This window comes from Stenella coeruleoalba, assembly GCF_951394435.1.
Source record: "Stenella coeruleoalba genome assembly, chromosome: 19".
NCBI classification, from domain to species: Eukaryota; Metazoa; Chordata; class Mammalia; order Artiodactyla; family Delphinidae; genus Stenella; species Stenella coeruleoalba.
In genome coordinates this window covers 46,987,406-47,005,717 of record NC_137165.1, presented here as the reverse complement: position 1 = coordinate 47,005,717, position 18,312 = coordinate 46,987,406, and the positions used below count along the sequence as shown (strand labels likewise).

General features: G+C 49.5%; 1 protein-coding gene across 2 annotated transcripts in view; it reads left to right on the top strand.

Moving 5' to 3' along the window:
- The window catches only part of PECAM1 (platelet and endothelial cell adhesion molecule 1), a 57,448-nt gene extending 41,098 nt beyond the window's left edge, over nt 1-16,350 (top strand). For both annotated transcript variants that reach the window (XM_079905979.1, XM_079905978.1), the window contains exons 15-16: nt 10,479-10,501; nt 15,314-16,350. In XM_079905979.1, coding sequence (XP_079762105.1) covers nt 10,479-10,501; nt 15,314-15,343 — 53 coding nt within the window. In that variant the 3' untranslated portion in view covers nt 15,344-16,350. The remainder of the gene's footprint in view (nt 1-10,478; nt 10,502-15,313) is intronic.
- Nucleotides 16,351-18,312: the final 1,962 nt, after the last annotated feature.

Here is an 18,312-nt window from a genome sequence, read left to right as displayed (position 1 = left end):
AGGGCGCTTCCCGCAAACTCATCCATGGGGTCCTGGGAGTGGGCAGGGGAAAGAAGGAGCCAAGGCAGCCAGAAAGGGTGCCAGAGTTGTTAACCCTCTCTTCCCCACCACCCTTAAAATGTGGCCACAGGTGACGTGTACTATTTATTTAGTCGATGAACACTTATTGAGTGCTGGCTGCATGCCAGGCAAACAGAACCTTATACCTTCACACCCAACTAACGGCCAGGTGGACCAAAGCGTGTCCTGGCACCCCTGTGTGCTCATGAGATGCCCAGCAGCCTCCCGGGCACTCCTGACCCCAAGAGAAGCAGCGTGGCCCTGCCTGTTCTCAGGTGCCAGCCAGGGGCCCCACCTGCTCCTCACCCGGGCCCTGGTGCACTGGGGCTCCCGAAGGTCTTAGGCAAAGTCGGTGCTTTGCTTTGAAGACGTTCAGTAGCTTCAGCCTTTCTGGGAGCACGCCGACTTTGGGGAAGGGTGTATGGATCTACTTCCGCTTCCTTTGATTTCAGCCCGGACCCCACTTCATTTCCCATTTCCACTGCTTCCTCATGGAGAGATTCCCTGGGACTGAACAGACACGGAACTGGGGATGCTCCCAGCAATCTCATTTTTTGTGTAATTATTCTATTCTATTCTCGTGAAATGAAATCCACAAAGACCACTTTTATTTTTTTATCTTTTTTTTTTATTGAAATCAAGTCGTGTACAATATTATGTAAGCTTCAAGTGTTCTACCTAGTGGTTTGGCGTTTGCGTACATTGTGAAATGATCACCACGATAAGTCTAGTAACCATCTGTCCCCATACAGAGTTATTACAATATTATTAGCCATATACCTTATGTGATATATTATATCCCCATGACTTATCTTTTTATATAACTGTAGGTTTGTTACCTCCTAATTCCCTACACCTATTTCGCCCATCCCCCATCCTCCTCCCTTCTGGCACCAACAGTTTGTTCCCTGTATCTGAGTCTGTTGTTTTTTTTTTTTTGCGGTACGTGGGCCTCTCACTGTTGTGGCCTCTCCCGTTGCGGAGCACAGGCTCCGGACGCGCAGGCTCAGCGGCCATGGCTCACGGGCCCAGCCGCTCCGCGGCATGTGGGATCCTCCCGGACCGGGGCACGAACCCGCGTCCCCTGCATCGGCAGGCGGACTCTCAACCACTGCGCCACCAGGGAAGCCCTCTGAGTCTGTTTTCACACAAAGACTACTTTTAAATTCTGAAAATAAGTCACAACCCAAAGGGCATAAACATTCCAGGGGAGAATAGTCACTATGCAGATATCTTGCTTTGTACAACAAACCTCTACTTCAGTGGATTCTTTGAAAGGGAATTATTAAAACAGGCTGGAAAACTTTGATAAAGCCTGGCTACCCCAAGGATGGTCCACAGACAGGTAGCAACGATCTCAGGCCCAAACCAGACTCACAGGGTCAGAATCTCCAGAATCTGAACTCCCAACAAGGTCCCACATATTTCTTTTTTTTTCTTTAATATTTATTTATTTATTTTGGTTGTGCCAGGTCTTAGTTGTGGCCTGTGGGCTCCTTAGTTGCAGCACGCAGGCTCCTTAGTTGTGGCATCCGAACTCTTAGTTGCGGCACGCATGTGGGATCTCGTTCCCTGACCGGGGATCGAACCCGGGCCCCCTGCATTGGGAGCATGGAGTCTTATCCATTGAGCCACCAGGGAAGTCCTGATCCCACGTATTTCTGATGCTGCCAATATTAGAGAAGCACTGTCTTACCTGAAGAGCCTACTTGTTATCTGAACTAGGAATCACCCCTTAATTAATCTTTTTAAAAGTGGTATTTTCATGGGTAGAGCAGAAACTCAGCCCCATGGAGAACTTGACTGAATGATAATTTGAAAACCATTTCCTGGGGAATTCTTGGCTTCAGTATCTCATTTTGCATTCTCAGTCTATTCAGAGCTAGCAAAACGCAAATTTAGAAACAGGCTTCCTCTGTTCTTCCAGTGTAACAGAAAGCTGAAGCTCAGATCAGGTTCAAGGTTGGTCCTGATGGGTAATTGTGTAAAAATGCCCCCTTTGCTTTCCTCGTGGTGGTCCCTGAGATGGTTCGCTTTCAGTCGCTTTGGTTATGCAAAAACTCACGTTTATTAAGCACTTGCTGTTTGTGCTAAGTGGTCTATATTACATTATCTCTTTCAATCCTCCACAGTAAATCCCATTTTTCAGATGAGGATCCTGAAGCATAGAGGGCTTAAAACAGTTCCCCACGGTTAGCGTTAGTACACCAGAACTGGCCCACCCCAGAGCTGGATTCCATGCTCCTGATCATTGAGCTGCCTTTGGTTTGGGGAAGGGAAGCTGGTGAAGTGTGGAGGCCACAGGGAACCTCGGCTACAGGAGGCCGGGGAGGGGCGGGGGGCGGGCTGTGGCCACCTGAGGCCACCCCTGGAGGCCCCATACAGTTGGTGAAGGCCACGCCCAGTGTGGATTCCAAAGGGCTTGTGTTAGGGACCCTGCAAATTAGCCTGAAAAAAGACAGATTAACAAGAAAAAAGCAGTGAGAGTAACTCGGTGGAGTGGGGTGAGGGAAGCTCCCGGAAGCCTTCCTTCTGCATCCGTTGATGCTCATTTGCCTCTAGCTCAAAATAACCCTTATGCCAAAGTGGCATGTTTGGGGGTGGCATATTCTGGTTTTCTACTCTGCTTCAGGGTAGCTGTTCAAGTGGGTTCTCTCAGTGTCCCCAGGCTGGTTCTAGATGCCTGAGTCCCCAGTCCCCGGCTGTTGGAACCTGACTGCTCCGGCTGGCCTCAGGCTGGAACAGACCGCAGGCACCATAGAACCCAACCCGGTAGGGATTTGAGGTGCTAAAGAGCCCTGTTTTGCTGGGGGATATCTGAGCCCCTGTCCTGGTGCTGCCACTTAACAACTGTGCGGCTTTGACCAAGAGGCCTGACCTCTCTGTGATGACTTAGTTTCTTCAACTGTTAAATGGAGATGCGATTAAATGAGAAAAGGGGATGAGACGGCGCCGTTTACTCCAAGCATGCAGTCAGTGTATCACCCCTACCATACAGTGAGCATTCAATCCATTTTAGCTGAAAAATGCATGAGGAACTTGAGCCCTAGTGCCTGGCCCAGGGCAAGAATAGAGCCAGCTCCGGACTCCCAGGCCAGGGCATTCCCACTGTCCTATCTGGGCCATTAGGTGTCAGTTGGGGCTTGGGTCTCTCTATAACCTGGTCTTTCATCTGGCAGCCAGCTCCTGCCAGGTAGGTAGAGGGAGCCCTGGGTCTTATAGCCAAAACCACATCGCTGCTGCAAAAGCCAGCGTCCTGGAAGCCAAGGGAGTTCCTGTTTTTGAGCGTTTCCCACTGAGCTGCTGCCCAAGGGGAGGAGGCTGCAGGCCTTGGTTGATTCCTCTTCCCTTTTCTTTTTTTCCTCTGTCAGCCACTCAAAACCATCATAGGGTTGATGGAGGCTCTATTATTATTCCTGCTCTACAGATGGGGAAATGGGCAGAGGTGAAATAGCTTGTGCTGGTCCCAAGGCCAGTGGTGGCAGAGCAGGGACGGAGTGTGGGGAGCCTGGCTGCAGAGTGGCGCACTTCCCCACCCTCATGTTTCCCCTGTGTTGCCAAATCAACTGGTTTCCACTTTCATCAGCCTAATTAGAGGATGCAACTCTGTCTACTTTAGAAATTAAGAGTAACAGCCTGGTGTGGTCTGGGTGAGCCTGGGTGAGTCATGGAGCCTCTCGGGACCTCTGTCACCTTCTCTGTGGAATGAGGGGCATGGGCTCGAATCTGGATCAGGGGTTCTCCAGGTTGGTTACAATACAGGTAGACTGGCACCACCTCTGATTCAGTAGGTCTAAGTGAGCTGAGAATTTGCGTTTCTGACAGATTCCCACATGCTGCTGCTACTGGTCTGGGGACACACTTTTAGAACCATTTTCTAGATGCTCTGAGTTCCCTTCTGACTGTACCACTCTGAGTTCTGCTGTGCTTCTCGTTTGAAGCGGTAGAGTCTTTCTTACTCCCCAGCAATCCTGGAGGAATTGCTCTAGATTGGCCGGCAGAGATAACCCAGAAACACTGTATGTGTGTGTGTGTCTGTCTGTGTGTGTGTCTGTGTCTGTGTGTGTGTGTGTGTGTGTGTGTGTGTGTTGAGGGGAGGGTGTGACTCACAATAAAAACAAAGGCCCCGTGAGGGTCTCTGGGCTGGTCTGGGAGCAGGCTGAGCGCAGAGCTGAGTCTTATCTGACTTTTCCTTCTTAGGTTTTTGTTCTTCCCCAACTGAGAAACTTCCCCAGTTTCTCAGTTCCCCATCATCTTCCAACGAGCAGCACTTCAGGGCTGGCTATTTTGGGAAATGGCTCACAGGGCGTAGTTCTGGCTCTTAGACCCCCTTTTTCCCCTGAGTGATGCAAAGGAAAACTGCTCCTCTAGATAAGCAAAAGGGCAACAGGCAGGCCTGCCTCCAAGGAGCAACCCCAGGCGGGGCTGGAGAGGGTGTCAGGGGATCTGGTAGGCCGTGGGAGGCACCAGGTCTTTGCAATCTTGGCTGTAGGCTCTGAGCTCAGCACTTTTTTTTTTTTAAACCTGTGGTAAAATATATTGGGTTGGCCAAAAAGTTCATTCGGGTTTTCGTAACATGGAAAAACCCAAACGAACTTCTTGGCCAACCCAACACATAACACTTGCCATTTTAACCATTTTTACATGTACATTTCAGTAACACTAAGTACAATCACATCGTTGTATGGTCATCACCACCATCCATCTCCAGAACTTTTTCGTCTTTCCAAACTGATACTCCTTACCCATTAAATGATAATTCCCCAGACCCAGACCCTGGCAACGATGACTGTTCTACTTTGTGTCCCTGTGAACTTGACTACCTTCAGCTGTTTTAATCTGTCAGATCAGGTGGTTGAATGAATGATCTTAAGTTGCTTTCCAATCATAACATTCAGAGCCTCAGCATCCTGGCGTTTGGAAGGGATGGTCATTTGTCTATGCCTTGGTCGCTCCAGACCCAGGCTCTGGAACATGTCTGTGGTGGGTGGGGACTCAGTCCCTTCTAAGAGTCACTCCCCAGGTCCCTTGGCGCCAATCCTAATCCTCTGCCCACCTTTGACTCCACGTTTGCCCTTCAAATCTGAGTTAAGTCCTGGATCTCAGGGGCCATTTTACCGTGTTTCTGCTGCATTGTGTCAGCCAGAGGCCAGCCTGGGTGGTTCTCTGTACCGCAAACCTCATGGAAAACACCCTTAATAGGAGACCTGGGGGGTTGGTCTTGGCTCCGCCCTCATCAGGTTATAAGACTTGGCCCCACCCCCACTGCTATCCCATCAGATGTCAGTTTCCTCACAAGTCCCCACTAAAATTCCCTTGGCCTCAGTGGAGCTGCTGCGGGGTGGATGTGTCAGTGTTCCTCAGGAACGTACGTGGCCCTTGAGTGGATAAGGGCTGTTGTGGACAGGTGGGTTCTATAAAATGAGGAGGGAGGGAGGCATCTCTTCCAACTCATTACCTCCCACTGGGTCTTGACCACAGTCACACACATCTGCTCTTCTGTATTTTTTCATAGTTGAAAATTTATTGGAAAAAAATTTTTTTCTATAAATTTATTTAATTTATTTTTGGCTGCACGCGGGCTTTCTCTAGTTGGGGCAAAGGGGGGCCACTCCTCGTTGCGGCATGCGGGCTTTTCATTGCGGTGGCTTCTCTCGTTGCGGAGCACGGGCTCTAGGTGCGCGGGCTTCAGTAGTTGTGGCTTGCGGGCTCTAGAGCACAGGCTCAGCAGTTGTGGTGCACGGTTTTAGTTTCTCCGTGGCATGTGGGATCTTCCCGGACCAGGGCTCAAACCTGCGTCCCCTGCGTTGGCGGGCAGATTCTTTTTTTTTTTATTTTTTATAAATTTATTTATTTTTTTTTTGCTGTGTTGGGTCTTCATTGCTGCTCCCGGGCTTCCTCTAGTTGCAGCGAGTGGGGGCTAGTCTTCATTACGGTATGCGGGCTTCTCACTGCGGTGGCTTCTCTGGTTGCAGAGCATGGGCTCTAGGCGTGTAGGCTTCAGTATTTGTGGCACGTGGGCTCAGCAGTTGTGGCACGCAGGCTCAGTAGTTGTGGCTCACGGGCTTAGTTGGTCTGCAGCATGTGGGATCTTCCCGGGCCAAGGATCGAACCCGTGTCTCCTGCATTGGCAGGCGGATTCTTTTTTTTTTTCCTCTCACTGTTTTGGCCTTTCCCGTTGCGGAGCACAGGCTCTGGACGCACAGGCTCAGCAGCCATGACTCACGGGCCCAGCCGCTCCACGGCATGTGGGATCTTCCCGGACCGGGGCACGAACCCGTGTCCCCTGCATCGGCAGGTGGACTCTCAACCATTGTGCCACCAGGGAAGCTCCTGTTGGAAAATTTAAATTCATTATTAATATGTTGTTACAGTGACTCAAGCACAAATGGCATTATGTTTCCTACTCTTAACTATTCCAACACCTGAAATATTCATTTTTAGGAAAATATAAGTACTAATACAGTAGCATACTAGAAAATTTTGATATTAAAGCTTATTTTCCCATTGGAGTTACTTTGCCTTTTTTTTTTTTTTACATATACATGTATCTATTATTTTTCAAATTCTTTTCCCATTTAGGTTGTTACATAATATTGAGCAGAGTTCCCTGTGCTGCTATTCTATTTTGTTGACATACTGCTGAGCTAACATCTTCCTGTCCCAGCAATTAAGTCAGTCTGAGGCGAGGAAACCTCTCGATCTTTGAGCTTTTTCACTTTCCAGCCATTCGATGATTCTTTGCTACATGTTCCCTGCCTGTTAGGGAGGGAGGAGAGGGATGCTCAGAACTTGGAAGACTTTTATCAGAAAGAGACCAAATTGAAGTCAGCCTCAGGAGAAGACAGAGCAAGCCCCAGGGACACTGCCAGAAAGGGTGGAGAAAGAGATTCTGCCCCTCACTGAGCTTCAGCTTTCTCAGGGGAATGGAGAAAATGCTGATAATTTCCTCATCATTTAGATCTGCAAGCTTAGCATTTGGGGTTTTTTAAAGTTCTTGTTTCCTTTTCCCTCATTTGCCTGAGGTTAGGGTTTGTCAGCAGTAGCAGCTGTAGTTATGGTTAACGATACGGCTTTTACCAGAAACGGGAAAACTCGTCTGTTTTCGTGCTCCTCAGAAGCAGCCATGTGGATGATCCCCGGAAGTGAGCACTGCAGGAAAGTGATCCAGGTGCCAGTGTGGTACCTCTCTCTCCCAGCCCTTAACGAGAGCCCGTTTACTCCCACCCACGTGGTTTTGGACTTCACGCAGGATAGTCTGTTACTCAGCTGAGCCCTCTTGGTTGAGATGGGGGAGGCGTCTTCGCAGGGTTTTTTCATAGCTTGGTGCTCTGGGCTGTGAGCTGACCTGGAGTCAAAGGCGCCCCCCACCCCACCTCTTCCTCCTCTGCCTGGTGCCAACTAATTCAAGGAAAGGTTTGATTCTTTTCCTCCCCCTTGTACTCTAGTGCTCTCCTAGTGACAGGAGCTAAAAGAGCTAAACCGTAGCTGGGTAGAGAGCCTCTCCATGAGTCGGCTCACCAGTTATCCGTGGCAACGCTCCTCAGCTTCCCTCAGCCTGCTGGAGCCTGGTGTGAACTGGAATTCCCGGCTAGCCAGGGAAGTGTGTATCTTCACTCTGATTCAGCGATGGATGGCTTTACAGTGCCCCAGCTCATCCTGAAAGTACTTTATAAAATGGTTTGCAGTTCATCCAAAGCATAACTTATTAACATATATTTACCCCAGTTTTTAAGGCAGGAGAATAAAGCGGTTTATTGTAATTAATTAGCAATGCAGTCAAGTTCTCCCTATGAAAGAACTAAGGTCTAGGATAAGATTTCCACAGTTTAGGGCAGAGGTTCTCAATGCAAGAGACATTTGGCAATGTCTGGAGACATTTTTGGTTGTCATAATTTGGGGCAGGAGGAGGGGTGCTACTGCATCTAATGGTTGGAGGCCAGGGATGCTGCTAAACATCTTAGAATGCACAGGACAAGCCCCATAACAAAGAACTATCCAGCCCAGAATGTCAGTAGTGCCAGTGTTAAGGAACTCTGGTTTGGAGGAATTCGTTTCCTGTCATTCCTCCAAGATGAGAGCTGGTTTTCCTCCCTAGATGCCCTGTGCCCACCTTGGAGGTATCCTGGGCACATCCCACCTGACAACTAGCGGTTCTGGGGAGAGATGCCAAGTCCTGCTCCAGACACTAACCTATGTCTTTTGGATCAGGCAGGGCCCACCTCCCTCACTCAGCCTCCTTCTTCTGCTTTCTCCTTGCCTGGAATTCAGACTTCTGGGATACTTCTTAAGGGAGCAGAAATCCAGTATACCAAGAGTGGCTGGTCATGGAGACGGGACCAAAGAACAGAGGGGCCCTATGCCATGTCCCCTCTGGAAGGGAGAGAAGAGCACTTGAGGACCCGTCCCCACCCATCCTGCGAGACCCAGAGCAAACTAGCCTAGTGGGCACTGCCAGCCTTCCCCCAGGGTGGCATCTCCTACCTCAGAGTGCAAGGCGGTAAAACTTGCTCCATTAAAAAAATATATGGGGGCTTCCTTGGTGGCGCAGTGGTTAAGAATCTGCCTGCCAATGCAGGGGACACGGGTTCGAGCCCTGGTCCGGGAAGATCCCACATGCCACAGAGCAACAAAGCCCGTGAGCCACAACTACTGAGCCCAGGTGCCACAACTACTGAAGCCTGTGCACCTAGAGTCCGTGCTCTGAAACAAGAGAAGCCACTGCGGTGAGAAGCCCACGCACTGCAACAAAGAGTAGCCCCTGCTCGCTGCAACTAGAGAAAAACCCACACGCAGCAAGGAAGAACCAATACAGCCAATAAATAAATAAATAAATTTATTAAAAAAAAACATGGATACTACCCACCAGTTTCTGGTACCAAAAAGAAACAAAACAAGTGTGCGTAACTTGGAGCTCCATCCGCATCATCAGCGTACTTGAATTTTAGTATTCTGTGTCCCTGTTGCTTTAGGAAACACAGCCTGAGGCTCTTGCCCTCTTGCTCTGTCTGATTCCAGAGCCCTTGGGGCTTTGGAGGAACGGGAAGCATGGGATCCTTTGGGTCCTCCCAGGTCAGGTTTGGGCTGGGGGTGGGGTGCTGCCCACAGCCTTACTCAATGTGTGGAAGTTTACACAATGGCTCAACTTCTTGGTCGGGCTGATTCATCCATTTGGCCTTTGACGCCTACCTCTGACCCAGCCAGGACAGAAGGGGGCCCCTTAGGAACTCCTGGCCCTGTTCCCTCTAGAGGAGACGCACAATGGAGCTGTGATAAGACAGGGTTTGAGGAGGAAGTAGACTGGTGGAAACAGGATATTTTTAAATTAGAGAAAGAAACAGAAGATTGTGACTCCCGTTGTGACAGTTGGGTCCTGAGACAGCCCAGGATTCAAAGGGACTGGGCTTGAGCTTGGGCGGCACCAAGGCCCCTTGAATTGCCTCTCAAGTGAGACTGAGGATTTGGGAGTGGGGACAGAGTATGACTCTCCACCACCTTTAAGAATGGCAACCAACCCCCAAACCCTCATCTCCTCTTGGGCCTTCCCCAGGCTTCTGTGTCTTCGGAACCGTGTCCATGGTGGGCTATTTGGGGAATCAGCCCCAACATGTAGGCCACTCCCCATTCAGAAACTCTGCTGTTAGTGGGGCCTGGTCCTGTCCAAGAGGCAAATCGTAGCCCTCTCTTGCCTCTTGCCGTGAAAATCATCCCTAACTAATGCAGGCGGGGGTCACGCACCTTCGACGCAATGTCTCCTGTTCTCTTCTGGACATTTTCAGAATGTCCAGCCAGTCCCGGCATGCACCCTGGCAGGAAGACTGTGTGGTCTCCGGATGACTGAGATGAGGCTCCCTGGGCCCTACCCTTCAGACAGCACTTGAACCATATATGCCAAGGGCGTTGGCCTTGTTTGTACTTTCTGCTCCATTTGATCCCACTCCTGGGAATAGACAAACTAGTATGAAATATGGAAATTGCTTTATTCCCAAAGAGGACGTTGGCAGCATTATTTAAAATAGCCCAAACTTGGAAAGCACCTCAACTTAAATGTTGACATTTAAGTCAACAGTGGAACCAGAGATAATTGTTACCTGCTTTCTACTTTTCTGTAGTTTTCAGTTTTTTCCCCTAACTAACAGGTGCTATTAATTCTTAAACAACTGTTTAAAATGTTAAACTAGCTGCCCGGGACTTTATATGCTTGTCACATGGAGCTACAGGGCCCAGGGGAAGCTATCTGTGGGCAAAGGAGCCATAAACCTGGGCACCCGGTGAGCTTGAGGGTCTGGCGTCTCCTGCACTGCGCCCCCTCCCTCCCTCTTTATTTGCGCAGCTCCTGAGATGTTGGGCGTGGGGGGTGGGGGGAGCCTAACTCATGCTCTGTGTAGCTCACCTCCATGTTACCCTTTGTTTTGCAGATTCCGTGGAAAACAGATATTCTGTAAGTATACATTTCATATGCACTATTTTTTTTAAAACAGTCCATCGAACAGTGAAATATTTCCAGACTCACCCAGGTTCTGCAGCCCCAGCAATGACACCCGTAGACTAGCCTCGTCTGTTTTAGACCAGGAGCCTGGGCTCCTCTGACTAGCCTGGTCATCAGGCTAGCCAGGTTTTCTAGGCCAGCTGTGATTTTGAAATTCTCTCCTACTGTTTCCATCATTATGACTCAGCCCACTTGTGAAGGGAGAGCCTGGAAGTCCCCCGCAGGGTTGGGAATCTAGGGCTCTCAGCTCCAGATGAGCAAAGTCCACATTTCCTCTGAGTCTAGGTCCTTGGAGGTGAGGCAGATTCGGGGGGTGTACTTGGAGAAGAGAAGCGTCCAACAGTCACCCTCACACACCAGGCCCTCTGCTGCAGGGGACACACAAGGTCTTTGATCCAGTGAGGGAATCAGATGAGTTTTCTTGGCTGAGAAAACAAAGGGATAACAGCTACTCCAGAAGCCATGGAAACAGAGAACAGAGGTGCTTTGTTCTGCCTGGTTAGTGGTCTCTTCCCCAAGGAGGGGTCATTTGGATGGGCCATGAGGAGTGAGCGGGTTCCAGCAGCGTCCAGGTAGAAAGATCATCAGGGGCAGAGGCGTGAGGGTTGGAGCAGTCTCTAGCAGCTCAGAATGGGAGCAGACAGGGGTGCCGGTGACAAGGGATAGGGGAAAGGTAAGTTAGGGCTTGCTTGGGAAAGACTCCAACACCTCATTATGAGGTTTCATTCTGTAGGAAATAGAGGGTTTAGGAAGCTGCCACTTGGCAGATGGGAATGTTTAAAAGAAGTGCAGAGGCCCAAGTTCAAGTTTTGTGAAGACCCATTTTCCCCTATCTTCCTACTCCCAACCTTTTTATGAGCTACCCAGCAGCACAAGAGTTAACTAACTGGGCAGCTAACGTCTTAAGAAATGAGGGATTTGTCTCGCAAACTGCTTCTTTAAGGTCTGGGAAGAACTTTCAGCAAGACTGCCTGTAGCCCTTCCAATGGGCCCCCAGCTTCCTTTGTTTTGCCCGAGTCTGAATTCTTGTAAAACAGAGAACTCATTATGCCTTTGACAGACAGGAAGCCGCTGACATTCTTTTTATGGAGGAAGGCTATCAATTTAAGGAAAAGAGGAATGAAATGAATGTCTTTTTCTAGCCTAAGCCACCCAGACTCCTGAAATCAGAGACTGTTGCATTGGAAGGAAAAGGGGCCCAATTTATAGATGAGAAAACCGAGTCCTGAATTGGCAGGACAGCTCGACCAGGGTCACCCAGCGTGTTAATAGCAGAGCCAGGACTAGAACCCTAGGTCTCCAGACTCCCCGGCCAGTCCACAACACAAGACTTCCTCCAAGAAATGATGTCACTGTCCCAGCCATCATGGCATTGCGAGAGTGGAAAGTGAGAACTTTGCCCCATGGGCCTTGTGGGACTCGGATAAAGAGATGTTCTCCCGTTGCAATAATCGTGGCTGTGTCCACCCAAGGCAGGTCTGCTGGACCTGCAGGACTGACTTATTTACTTTTTCTTCAATCCAAATGATCTCTCTGGACAAAGGCTCTGAGCTCTAGGATAGACAGAACTTCCCCTTTCCCCAGAAGCCGGCCCATGGGCCCAGGAGTCTGCTTCCAGAATGCTCCTGAGTGTTCACCCATGGCTGGTCCTGTGCCCCAAAATAATAAGGCCTTTTGGCGGGAGCACAGGGATTCCCAGCCGTTGGGAAAGGCATTTTGAATCTTTAAGGGAATGCGTCTTGTTTATAAAAGAAGCAGGTATAGTTTCCCTAATAATCAGCTGGTGAGGGTCAGGAGAAAATTAATTGAATTGCTCAGCAGGGAAATGGGAGGGGATTTCCTTCCTGAAATCAAACCTGGCGATCATTCCCCGTTGTTTAATGGCCGTTGCTTCTGAAAACATATTGGAGGAAATATCTTAACAATGAGGTAGCCACTTAGCCAAATACTAATTTAGTATTGTTCGACTTGCTTCAATGGCACATTCTGACTTCATTTTTCCTCTGCCATTTTTGCCTTGTTTATAAATCGTGTTGTGGCCCAGGCAGACAGATAACGTGAAAAGAGAACACCCTGTACTTAAAGGGATGAATCTGGACCTGCCTGGGTCTCAGGATCTTGGAAGGGACTTGCCTTCTTACTGACAAAAGGCAATTTCTAGTTACAACTCATCTCCTTCCCTCCCGGGAGCCAGCGGGCAGCTGGACTGCAATGGGAACAGCCCTGGAGTTGGGATCAAGGGACTGGGGCATGAGTTCCAGCTCTCCAGCCACGCCTGAGCTTCCCCATCTGTAGAATGGAGATGGTGATGGCAACAACAAAAACAGTAATGTCTGCCTATTTAAAGACCATCTTAAGGGTTAAGTGAGAAACATGTGTGCAGAGTACTTTGCAGATTGCAAACTATCATATAAAAGCTAATTGATTATCTATTTTAAAGTTCTTTTCATCAAACACTCTGGCGGCATAAGGCACGGGTGGAGAATTTACTTCACTTGGCCCTGAAATGCCCCTGTCACCTGAGGGGAAGGTAGCAGTTGCTTACCCAAAGCACAGGATTCAACCCAAGCCAAGCTTTGCCAGGAAGCAGAGACCCACATTAAAACTTGACTTTTCCCTGATACCTATTTATTAGACATGTCACTTCAGGCAGATTTCCTAACCTCTCGGGGCCTTAGTTTCCTCATTTGTAAATTGGAGGAAATAGAACCCTCTCGCTTAGTTGTTGCAAGGATTAAGCCAGCACCTAGCACAGATCTGGTTCACTGGAAGTGCTGGTGGGGGCTGGGGGGGGAGACATTCTAGAAGCAGGAAGTAGAGATCCCAGGAGCGTTAGAAGCAAAATGACCTTTGAGAGTGTCCACACCATGTTCTGGCCAGAAGTGGGGCAATTTCTTGGCTGTACTTGGTGCCTGACAGCTGGCCTCTGATTTACACACAGGCAAGCACAGCCTTAGATGTGAGCACATTAACCTTCACTTCCAAATCCCCAAGGCCTGGATGACTGTGGCCCAGCCTTTCCCATCTCTGGAGCTGGTCCTGCAGCAGCTCCCCGAGCGCTCACTTCCCCTGGAGAGGGGAGCGGAGGTGTCTGGGGAAGGACTTGGTCTGGGGCCTGCAGAAGGCTGGACACCAGGGTCACACACACACACACACACCCCCCACCACCCCCAGCTGAGCGGAGGAAGTGGAGCGAGGGTAGCTGCCAGGGCTGGCGGGCCTCCAGCCCCCGGGGGCCAACACAGCTCTCTTGGCCTGCTTGCCTGGGTCTCTCCTGGCAAAGGAGGAGGCAGAGCCTTGGCCTTCCGGCTGGGGCCCCACAGACCTGCATCCTGTTCCGAGAGGCTCCTCAGCCCTGGCAGGACCAGAATAAAACAGGGACTCCATCTCAGCCAACCCTCAGGGAGACAGACAGCCCGGCCATGGCGTTCCCAAGACGTTGGCCAATCCCCACAACTTCTGCTCCGGCCTCCCCCTGAGATCCACCTGCAGCAGGGGGCCCTGTGCTCGCAGAGGGCCCAGAGTCAGGCACTCAGGCAGGTGTTGCCTGCTCTTCCGGACTCACTGCTGCCCAGGGCCCAGTATCTCCCAGCATTGCTCCACTCTTGCCCCCTTGCTCCATCCATTCATCAAAATCCACCCCACCTCGCTGCCCAGCTAGGGTCCTCTCACCACCTCTCAACTCCTTCTGCAGTTTGTTAGGACCTCTTCCACCTTCTAACTTCATGCTAACATTGTTTGTCAATAATTGATAGGATATAAAATTCTCGGGGGCAGGTTCTTGCATCCTCAGCAGAAAGAACAGTGCCTGGGTCAGACGGGGGTCCAGTCACTGATGGGTGTGTAGGGGACACAAATACCCTGTGGAGCAGTTAGAGAACACTGCAGGGCGGCATTTGGAATTTAAGAAAAAAATTTTTTTTTCACTTTTATTGTGGCAAAATGGACACAACATGAAGTTTACCATCTTAACAACTTTTCAGTGTACAATTCAGGGGCATTAATGCATTCTCATCGTTGTGCAACAATTGCCAAATCCATCCACAGAACTTTTCATTATCCCAGACGCAAACTCTGTATCCATGAAGCCCTAACTTCCTGTTTCCCCTTCCACCCAGAATGGCAGCCACCATTCTACTTCCTGTCGCTATGAACTTGGCTCTTCCGGGTACCCCATTTAAGTGGAATCACTTGTTCCTTTTGTGTCTAGCTTATTTCAGTTAGCATAATGTTTTCAGGGTTTATCCATGTTGACATGAATCAGAATTTCATTCCTTTTTAAGGCAGAATCATATAATTTAAAAACATTTAGGTTTGATCATTTGAGTTCAGTCTTTCATTTTTGAAATATAAAAACAAACCTAGAGAAGGTTCACCTCATGTTAGAGGCAGAGCTGGAGCAAGACACCAGGTGTCCCTTAACTTTCCTAGTCTTCCTCTTTTCTAGTCTTCCCCATGTAGCACCCATGGGACCTAGTGCTGGGTTCACAGTGGGTGCTTGATGACGTTGGTTGCTAGCCTGATGTGCAACGTGTCTGTGGGGGGAGTAGAGGCTGCAGGCCCTACCGAGCAGGTGTGGAGAGAAGGGAAAACCGAGTGTGGGCGGGAGCTGCCCCACAGGGCGGGGCGTGTCCTCGGATGACAGCACTGCTTTGCAGTTCCTTTGAGACGTGCTTTGTGCAGTGTTTTTTATATCTTTCCACCAGGCCAGTCTTCAATCCTGAAGGGTGTGACCATAGTGTGTGTTGTCTCTTGTCACTGCAGAGAACGGAAGGCTCCCTTGATGGAACTTAGGACTCCGAGAGCACATGCTCCTCCCTGGGAGGACACCCACATTCTGAGAAGAGCAGATGATTCCTGTATTCCAAGAGTTTTGTGCACTTATTTATGAACCTACCCTGCTCCCACCGAACCACGTGGCAATTCCTCAGGCCAAGTCACCAGTTCTCAAATCCATCTTAACTACATTTATGTTGGGTATAAAGGGCTAACAGAGGGGCTGGTTAATTTCCCACACGGCCCGCCTCCCACCAAGCCAGGGCATCCTCGGGAGTGGAGAGAAGCAGCAGGAGGTTCAGAGTAAACTGGCCACTGAGATATTTTGAAACTTGAATATTTTGTCTTGTACAGAGATCAAGAACTTTTCCAAGTCCCCTCATACACAGAAACCAGTTTCTGTTTTGTAGTCAATCTCTCCTAGCGAATGGCCTGACTTGGGGGCTAGTTTTTCTCTTTGCCTTTGGTCCTTCAAGGGTCTGTGGTTCTGGGCAGTCCTTGTTCCTTGGAAGTACACAGCATGGACCAGACAGCTGCACCCTGTCCCCTCTACCACCTCACCTGCCACAGATGGGAAAACAGAGCTGCTTGGGAGCAACCCCTTTGAGATGCCAGCTTGAAGATGAGGTTCATTCTGTGCAATGCACCAAACAGAAAGTGAAGTTGGACAAAGCACAGATGTTCTTAAGCTGGTTTTCTGTTCCCTTTCTTTCTTTTCCTCTACCATGCTGAAGACCGAAGGACAGGAAGATGGTTGCCTCCAGCAAATATTTTTTTTTACTAGAAAAATGAAATGCCTATTTTTCTTACTAATTTTTTGTTATTTATTCCTTGCTAAAGGAATGGTCTCCCGAGGTCTTCAAATGTTTCTGATGGTGCCCTGAGTGGGTGGATGAGGGGCTGCGGCCATTCTGTGGTGGGTCGCACTAGTGAGCACACCCAAGCGAGACCACCTCCCTTGTCCTCCTCATTGACACAGCTGCAGGGACCCTGAGGGGTGTTGTATTAAATAAATTTGATCTTTACTCTTCACAGACCTGTGAGATGTCATCTTCTGAGAGGCCACACACGTACAGAGTATCTGTTGTGCCTGGGGACTCCTCAGGGCATCCAAGGCCACAGAGAACCAAGCAGGTCCCGTCAGCAGGCCAGGACCTCGGTGGCCTTCACTGAAGTCAGAGGTAGTCTGAGTCTCGAACCCTGAGTTATTAATATCCGTCAGCAGGTGCTTCACTGTTTGCTTCCTAGCTGAAACCTGCTAGGCTGCTGTTGTCAGATTGCGTGAACAATAACAACTGCCCACCCCACCCCCAAACCAGGATGTCCGGTTAAATTTGAATTCCAGATAAACAACAAATAATTTTTGAGTATAAGTATGTCCCATGTAACATTTGGGACATACTTATACTATAAAAGTATTCATTTATCTGAAATTCAAATTTAACTAGGCATCTTATGTTTTATCTGGTAACCCTACTGGCAAAGCCTCCTCCCACCCCTCTAGGCCTCAGGATCCACCCTCCCCCGTGGCCTCAGACCAGACCTCCCTGCCCCACAGGCCAGCACCACCCACTGGACCTGAAGGCAGAGGAGAGCTGCATGTGTCCTGGGTCTGCGGCGGCAGAAACTTGAAGGAGCCTCTTTGTCTCTTCATCTCTAAGATGAGTTAGACTAACGGTTCTTAACATTTGGAGGGTTTAGATTCCTTTCAAAATATGATGGCAGCTGTAGACACACACACACACACACACACACACACACACACACACAATGTTGTATCACAAAGATGCTATACAATTTCCCGGTTTTCAGGGCCATTGACTCAGTGCAGAGACAAAGGATTGGATAATCGCTAACAGCCTTCAAGCCTGTTAGTTGTTGTGTCGGTGATTTGGGGTGCACCCCGAGCCCCTGTGTCAACTCCTCAGTCCCTTGCTGCCACCAGAGCAGAGCATTTCTGGGGAAGCTGGGAAGACCCTGTTCATACTGCTTATCACTTATAAATGGAGCATAATTGGGTCTTTATTTTTCCCCTCAGTCTATATGTCTGAGGAGCAGGCCACACACGCAGGGGTCTTTCTTTCAGTATATATATTTTTTAATTAAAAAAATTTTTTAATTAATTAATTTATTTATTTTTGGCTGCGTTGGGTCTTTGTTGCTGCGCGCGGGCTTCCTCTAGTTGCGGTGAGCGGGGCCTACTCTTCGTTGCGGTGCGCAGGCTTCTCATTGCGGTGGCTTCTCTTGTTGGGGAGCACGGGCTCTAGGCACATGGGCTTCAGTAGTTGTGGCACATGGGATCAGTAGTTGTGGCACGCGGGCTCTAAGCACAGGCTCAGTAGTTGTGGCGCATGGGCTTAGTTGCTCTGCAGCATGTGGGATCTTCCCGGACCAGGGCTCGAACCCGTGTCCCCTGCATTGGCAGGTGGATTCTTAACCACTGTTCCACCAGGGAAGTCCCTCTTTCACTATATTTAATGGCTGAAACCTCCCAACTCAGGATCCTGGTTCCGTTGTCCTAACCTGAAGCCATAACCAAACGTCTGAGCCTGAGCTCATCACGTAACAAGGAGGGTCCAGTCACCATTTCCAGGAGAGGAAGGACGTTTTCTTAGCTGTGGAACTTGTTAGTTAGAGCTCCCTCTTGTGTCTTCATGTTGTAATAGCTTATTAGAGAAGAGACCACTTAGAAAAGGCAGAGTGGAAGTTTTTCCCTCTTCTGAGGAGCCACACGAGGTCAGCCACCCATTTCATGAGCACGTACCGAGCGCTCCACCAGCAGAAACTGACTGACTGAACTCTCACTCCGTGACATAGACTCAAGATGGGCAAAGTGATCCCAAGGTCAACATTAATTCATTTATGCAGTGGTTTTCTACCAGGGCGATTTTAACTCCCAGGGGTCACTGGACAGCGTCTGGAGACATTTTTATTTGTCACAGTTGGGTGGGGCACGTGGTGGGTAGAAGCCAGGGAGGCCATGAAAT